This window comes from Melozone crissalis, unplaced genomic scaffold (genome assembly GCF_028551555.1).
Source record: "Melozone crissalis strain CALT ecotype California unplaced genomic scaffold, PUWL_Pcris_2 ptg000088l_1, whole genome shotgun sequence".
Taxonomy (NCBI): domain Eukaryota; kingdom Metazoa; phylum Chordata; class Aves; order Passeriformes; family Passerellidae; genus Melozone; species Melozone crissalis.
This window is the reverse complement of record NW_026535865.1, coordinates 4524178-4532115: the sequence shown is the minus strand read 5'-3', so window position 1 is coordinate 4532115 and position 7938 is coordinate 4524178. Positions and strand designations below refer to the sequence as shown.

The 7938-nt window shown below is 66.5% G+C and overlaps 1 protein-coding gene across 1 annotated transcript; it reads right to left on the bottom strand.

Annotated features, from left to right (window-relative positions):
* Window positions 1–1853: 1853 nt before the first annotated feature.
* On the bottom strand, window positions 1854–5598 carry DIRAS1 (DIRAS family GTPase 1). The gene is made up of 2 exons (XM_054290975.1): window positions 5521–5598; window positions 1854–3563 (listed from the first exon to the last, which is right to left on the bottom strand). The coding sequence occupies exon 2, from the start codon at window positions 3545–3547 to the stop codon at window positions 2951–2953; it is 597 nt and encodes a 198-aa protein (XP_054146950.1). The 5' UTR covers window positions 3548–3563; window positions 5521–5598; the 3' UTR covers window positions 1854–2950.
* Between the last annotated feature and the right edge of the window lie 2340 nt (window positions 5599–7938).

Sequence of the window (7938 nt, the reverse complement as noted above, 5' to 3'; positions counted from 1 at the left end):
ACTGTCCTGCCCTGGCACCCACAGAGGGGCCTGGATTCCCCCAGGCCACAGAAGGGACACGGGGACAGGAGCAGGGGCCATGAGCAGTGCCAGGGAGCTGTGACATCCCTGCGGAGCTGGCGCTGTCCCCAGGGAGCTCAGAGCATCCCCATGGATCTGTGACCATCCCACAGAGCTGTGGCTATTGCCACAAATCCACAACCATCCCTATGGATCCATAACCATCCCTACTGATCTACGACCCTCCCTATGGATCCACAATCACCCACATGGATCCACAATCATCCCTGTGGATCCATCACCATTCCTGTGGATGCATCACCATCCATTCCTATGGATCCATCACCATCCATATGGATCCACTGCCATCCATCCCTATGGATCCATAACTGTCTATCCCTATGGATCCATGACCATCTGAATGGATTCACAACCATCCCTATGGATCCATGACCACCCCTATGGATCCACACCATCCCTATGGATCCATCACCACCCATCCCTATGGATCCATGACCATCCCTATGGAACTGTCACCATCCCTATGGATCCGCCACCATCCCTATGGAACCATCACCGTCCCCACTGATCCGTGCCCATCCCCACGGACCCGTACCCATCCCAAGCGATCCGTGCCCATCCCACAGATCCATGCCCACCCCACAGATCCATGCTCACCCCACAGATCCGCTCCATCCCCACAGATCAGTGCCATCCCCACAGATCCGTACCCATCCCCACAGATCAGTGCCATCCCCACAGATCCGTGCCCATCCCCACGGATCCCTGCCCATCCCCACGGATCCGTGCCCTTGCCCGTTCCCCGGTGCCCGCGGCAGCCCCGTTCCCCTCTGTTCCCCCCCGTTCCCTCCCCGTTCCCCCCGTTCCCCCCCGTTCCCCCCTCCCCGTTCCCGCTCCCGGAGCCCACGCGGCTCCCGCGCCCGGGGAGCAGCGCTGGTTTCCATGGCGACGGGCGTGATGACGCACGCGCCGCGCTCCCGCCCCCCCCCCTCGCCCCCCCCTCCCCTTCCCGCGGGCACGGGCGGGGACAGCGACACGCGGGAGCGCGCGCGCGTCACACGTGTCGCACGCACGTCACAGGCGGGCACGCGCGGCACGAGCGGGGCACGGGGCACGCGCGTGTCACACGCACGGAACACGTGCCACATTCGTGTCACACATAGAGAGGTGCGCACAAACGTCACATTCGTGTCACACACACACACACCTGTGCCCACTGTCACATTCGTGTCACACACACAGAGAGCTGTGCCCACACGTCACACTCGTGTTACACAGCCAGAGGTGTGCACACTGTCACATTTGTGTCACACACATCACATTTGTGTCACATACACAGAGCTGTGCATACATCACATTTGTGTCACACATAGAGGTGTGCCCACTGTCACATTTGTGCCCCATACACACCTGTGCTTTACTGTCACATTTGTGTTACACACATCACATTTGTGTCACACACAGAGGTGTGCACACATGTCACATTTGTGCCCCCAACACACACCTGTGCCCACCATCACATTTGTGTCACACTCACACACATCTGTGTACACGTCACATTTGTGTCACACACATCACATTTGTGTCACACACAGACCTGTGCACACATGTCACATTTGTGCCCCGCACACACAAATGTCACATATGTCACACATGCCCACAGCCCTGCACACACACCAACGTGCCCCACACCTGCACACGCGTGTCTGTGGCTGTCCCCAAGGTGTGCACACACACACATCACACACTCACCGTCACACTCACCTCGCCCCCTTCCCGTGCTCCCCCCGTGGCTCCCGCCCCGGCCGGGGGCGGCTCCGGGGGACGCGGGAGCGTTTCTCGTCTCTTTATTGAAGGAAGACTATTTCTAGAATAAAGGCTACATCGTCACCTTGTCCCCTGGGCGCTCGGATCCTCGTGTAAAAAGCCGGGGGGGTGCGGGGAGCTGGGGGGGGCTCGGCCTGTCCGGGGACACTCCCTTGGGGACACCCCCGCGGGGACATCCCGGTGGCGGCGGCGGGAAAGGAGCGGGGCCGGAGCGAGGGGACAAACCTCGAGGGGACGAGGGGCTGGTGACAGCGCGGGGACCCCGCTCCGGCCGGGGGGGGACAAGCGGGGCTGAGCCAGAGCTGGAGGGTGCCGGGGGTCCCCGTGGGGGGACTCTGAGGACGGGGTGGCACCGAGGGGGAGCGGGGGCAGCGGGGGGCCCGGCCGGCTGCGGGGCCGGGGCTCTCCCGCCGGAGCTCGCCAGGATTGTGCTGGGTCAGGACCTCCCTCGGACCCGATGCTTTGTGCTTGGGCTGGCGGCTCCGGCTGCGGCCCCGGCTCGGGGGTGGCGGGGACACGGGGGGCACCACGATGGGCCTGGGGGGCAAGAGGACCACGGTGTCAGGCTGGGGGGCTGCGGTGGCAGAGGGGGCTGTGGCACCAGGACGGGGATGGGGGTTTGGGGAGGGGGTCATGGCACCAGGATGGGGCAGGGGGACACCGGGCAGGGGGACACGGGCGCCGCGCAGGGGCTGCCCCCGCCCCGGGTCTCTGCCCGCAGGAGCAGAGCGCTATGGCGTGGGGACGGGGGACGCGCGGGACTGTCCCCAAAGGGTGACACCGCCATCCCCGCGTGGCACCGTCCTTCCCTCCCGCGAGGACCGACGGGGGCCGGGCCCGGTGGCTCCGGTTGTGCTGAGTGCGGGGGGGGTGGTCCGGGTGTCCCCGGTGCCGCCGTGCCCGGGGGAAGGGGAGGTGGCCGCGTGTCCCTCACCTCGGCCCCGTCTTCACCCCCGGCGGCCCCGCACAGTCACAGTGATGGCACACGGAGGACGAGGGGACGGTCCCGCTGCGATGCCACTGCCACGTCCAGCCGTGGGCGGGAGGAGGGAAGGGGAGGGGGTATCCGGAGTGGGGAGGGGGCGCGGGCCAGTCCGGGGCTCTACATGATGCTGCACTTCCCCTTGATTTTGTCTGTCCTCTTCTGCTTGCTGGAGCGCTTCCCGTCGATGGTGAGGCTGACGTTCCTCCTCTTCTCCAGGTTCAGCAGCTCCTGGAAGAGCTCCTTGACGTTGTAGTTCATCTTGGCCGAGGTCTCCATGAAGGCGCATTTCCACTCCTTGGCCATGGCCTCCCCCTCCCTGCTCTCCACCTCGCGCTGCGTCTCGTCGCACTTGTTGCCCACCAGCATGATGGGGATGCTCTCCACGCTGCCCTTGATCTGCACGATCTGCTGGTAGATGGGCTTCAGCTCCTCCAGCGACTGCTTGCTGGTGACCGAGAAGACCAGGATGAAGGCATGGCCCTTGGAGATGGACAGGCGCTGCATGGCCGGGAACTGGTGGCTGCCGGTGGTGTCGGTGATCTGCAGCGTGCACACGCTCTTGTCGCAGCTGATCACCTGCCGGTAGGTGTCCTCGATGGTGGGGATGTAGGTGTCGCGGAAGGTCCCCTTGACGAAGCGCAGCACCAGCGAGCTCTTGCCCACGCCGCCGGCTCCGAACACCACCACGCGGTAATCGTTGCTCTGCTCCGGCATCTTGGCCCGGCGGTGGCTGCGGGGGCACAGCGAGGCGTCACCCCCCAACTCCAGGCGTGGCCCCCCCGAGATGCAGCCCCGGCCGGGAGCTGGGCTCGCTGCCCTTGGGTCGCCCTTGCCGGCTGGGGAGGGGTGAGGCCGCCTTGGCTATTTTTACCGGCCGCCCGCCGTGGCCATATGGCCGAGCGCGGCCACCGGCACCGCAGCTGCTGCCCAGGCTGCCGGGGGGGCTCGCTGGGCAGGGACCCCCCCCTCAGCCTGCCTGGGCAGTGGGAGCAGCTCTGCAGGGCAGCAAATGGCCCAGTGAGGTCACGGTGGCACCTGGAGCACCCAGCTGGGCTCTCTGACCAGGGACAGAGCTGCCCTTTCACACGCAGGTTGTGCTGTTGGTGTCCTGTCACTCCCTGTCACCCTGTCCCATGCCGTGCCATCCCTCTGCTCTGCTCCCACCCCAGGGATGCGTTGGGGAGTGCAGGAAAGGAGCGTGGCACAGCCGTGGGCTGCAGGTGGTGGGTAATGGGTCAGAGCCCCCCTCATGCTGCCAAACCTCAGTGCCCACCCACAGGGGACACCTGGACCTGGGCAAGGTCCCCAGTGCCCCCCAGTGATGTGAAATGAGGTGGCACAAAGGGTCGTGTGTGCAGGGCCCTGCTCTGGTGCCCCCAGTGCAGCGCAGGGGTGGCAGCACCAGCTCCATCCCACGAGGGTCCCCAAGGTGTGTGGGACCCTCACAGAGCTTTGGGGACATTAAACCCACCACGGGACAGGGTTTCCAAAGGTGCCCGGTCACAGGATGAGTGGGAAGGAGGGGAGGGAAGGGGGCTGAGCACTGCTTAAGGACTGTCCCCAGTCAGCTCCACTCCTGCCACCCCAGCTCAGGTAAGGGGGACAGCAAAGTGCCCCAGACACCCCCGTACAGCAGCTCCTGCATCCCTGAGCATCTCTGGGGGAAGCAGCCCCTTCCCACGGTCACCCCATCCTCATCCCAGAGCACTGGGGGGTCTGGACCCCACAAAGCAGCCCCAAACCCTGGGCATGTCCCCAGACACCAGAGGCAGGCGAGGCTGGCAGCTGGAGGAGCCCAGGAGCTCATCCCACCGTGGGCTCCTCGGATCCCACCACGCTGGGAGCATCACCAGCGCTGGGGGCTGGGGCTGCAGCGGGGGCCGGGGCTGAGCTGGCGCGTGGGAACGTCCAACCTCGGCCAGGGCTGGCAATGCTCCCACCCTGTCCCACCGCTCCCATCCCACCTGTGTCACCTGCCTGTCCCACCTGTCCCATCCCACTTGTTCCACCTGTCCATCCCACCTGTCCATGGCACAGCCAAAAGTGCCCCCAAACTCGCAGCCAAGGGGCTGGGTTGGACAGACCCCCACGGAACCGGGGGGATCTTTGGGGTGACCCCACGGCCTGTGCCCAGCAGCACCCCAACCCCAACAGTCCCTGGTGCCCGAGGGTCCGGAGCACGGCCCCCCCTTTGCTCGTGGGCAGGGACCACCCGGGGCCGATCCTGCACCGGGGGTGACACTGGTGGGGACCCGGGGGTCAGGACGGAGGGCAGGGCAGGGGTGAGGGAGCAGGGGAAGGGCAGGGTGAAGATGGAGAGGCAGGGAAGGGCAGGATGGAGGGATGAAGGGGCAGGAGAAGGGGCTGGATGGAGGTCGGAGGAGCAGGAGGGACGAGCATCCCGCTCAGGATGGAGATGGAGCGGCAGAGGAAGAGCAGGACACAGACGGAGAGGCAGAAGGGGCAGGATGGAGGGGCAGGATGGAGATGGAGGAGCGGGAGAAGGGGCGGGAGGGACGAGCATCCCGCTCAGGATGGAGCTGCAGCGGCAGCAGGAGGGCACGGACAGATGGCGGGGCAGGCTCGCGGGTCCCCCCGCCCCTGCCGGCAGCACCCCCGCTCCCCGCTCCGGCCGCGCTCCCCCGGCCCCCGCCGCGCCGGTCGCATTGCGGTGCCCGCCGCCTCACCGTGTCCTGCCCGGGATCCGCCCTTGGCTGCGGGCGGCGCGGCGGCCTCAGCGCATGGCCCGGCCCGGGGCGGCCCCGGCGCGGCGGCTCCGCTCCGCCCGGCGCGGCTCGGTGCGGCGGGGCTCGGCGGGGCTCGGCGGGGCTGCGGCCGCTGCGGCGGGGCCGGCTCGGCTGGGCGGGCTCGGCTCGCCTCGGCTCGGCTCGGTGCGGTGCGGCCGCCGCAGAGCCGATCCCGCCCCGCCGCCGGCCCCGCCCGCCGCGCCCGCCCCGCCCGGGGCCCCGGACCCCCGGGCCCGGCCCCGAGCGGCTCCGGGACCCGGCAGCGGCGGGAGGGGGACACACGGACAGGGATGGGGACACACGGACAGGGATGCACACGGGCAGCGATGGGGATCCACGGGATGGAAACACAGGGACAGACAGACAGACAGGAACGGGATGGGGACACACGGAGAAGAGACTCAAATAGGGTCACACGAATGGGGACATGCGGGGATGGGGACAGGGAGAGAGAGATGGGGACATGTAGGAGTGAGAGTGGACAGCCAGGCATGGAGACACAGGATGGGGACACACGGACACGGACACACAGACAGGGACCCCACACGGACACCTGCACAGGTGGGGACTGAATCCACATGAGGAGGGACAGTCAAGGGACCCGTGGATGGGGACAAAGCCCCACAGGTGGTAACATGGGACAGAGGGACAGGACAGACGGACACCAACGTCCCAGCCAGGCAGGGCACAGGTGGCACAGGGTGCTGTGAGCCCCACTGGCAGTTGGGGGTGGCCTGGGCGGCCATGCTGGGCTTTGGGGACACAGAGGCCATGGTGCCACCCCAGCACAGGGCTGGGAGCTTGTGCACACACCGCAGGGCCTTTGTCACACACTGGTGTCACCTGCTCATGGCAGAGCCCCAAAACCCTTAAGGGGACACACTGGGGGTCCTGGCGGGGCTGTGGGACACTCAAGCAGTGGCTGAGCCCTCCCCCAGTGCCTGAACGGGACCAGAAGAGCCCCAGGGTGACCATCCCCAGCTCTGTGTCACACCACTGGAGGTGACCGATGGCTCCGGGGTCCCTGTCACAGCCGGGGTCTGCTCCTGCCTCCCCCCCGCCCCACTCCTGAGTGGCAGCAATTAAAATCCGCAGCCTCTATTAATAGCAGCCAGCGGGCACCGGGCCACGGTGGCACCCACGCGTTGGCACCGCGTCCCCACGGGAACGGGGAGGGCACGGGAGGGGGCACGGGGACATCGGCCCGCCCCGCCCTGCGAGGTGACAATGCCGGGGGGGTGGTGGCAGCCTCAGCCCCCCCGGCGCGCTCGGAGCCGGCCGGATCCTCCTCGTTAGAGGGAATGAATGAGCTCCCCTTGATCATTTTCCTGCGGCTCCTCCTCGTTCCATTGAGCCGCAGCTCCCCGCCAGGCCTGACGCAACGGGGCGGCCGCTCACGCAGGGCTGAATCACGGCGCTGCCGAGCGGGGGGTGCTTGGGGGGTCCTGGCCCCCGCCCCCGGGCTCAGCGGGGCTCTGGGGGGCTCATGGATGCGCGGGGAGGGGGCTCAGCCCACGCTGGAGCCGGGCACGTGTGGATGCCGCGTGAGCCGGACGCGGAGCAGCCATGGGGGACATCAAAAAAAGCGAGTGACAGCGAGGGGAGAAGGGCAGGGAATTTATTGGGAGCAGCAGGGCCTCCTCCTCCTCCACCCTGTGGATGAACCCCCCCAGGGCAGCGGGATGAGGATGGGGGAGCTCAGCACCCCCTGGCACTTCACAGCCCCCCATCCCAAACCGCAGCGGGAGGAGGGTGTGAAACGGAGGTGACAGCCCAACAGGGGACACTCAGCACCGTGTCACCTCCCCCCTAGGAGAGAGGTGAAACAGCCCCGAGGCTTCACCACGCCGAGGCAAATCACGTTCTCCTCTCATCCTGCTGCTTTGTGTCATGCCAGGCCCAAAATAACCTCCCTCCACCCCCTCCCCTTTCCACTCCAGGTTTTCAAAGGAAGATTAATTGACTCGGGGATGTTGCAGCAATTAAACTAACGAGCCCCAGGATCTGTCAGATGATGCTCAGCTGCCTCCATATGCTGCAGCTGGGCCACCGCGGAGGCTCCGCACCTCCTTCCCGCTGCCGGCGCTGCGCCATCCCCACAATCCCATCAGCGCTCCCAGGGCCCGGCCCGGCTGCTGCAGGAGCCAAAGCTCCGGGTAATTGAAATGCAGCCCCTGCCTGAGCCAGGCTGTGTTTCACAGCTGGGGGGGAGCACATTCCCAGCTCCAGCCTCTCTGATCCCAGCTCCTCGCTCCCAAAGGCAAATCCAGCGGGATCAGGAGCTTCCCAGGGGCTGCTCGTGTCTCTCAGCATCATCTCCAATCATCACCCCTTTGATTCCATTCCTTTGGAAACCTG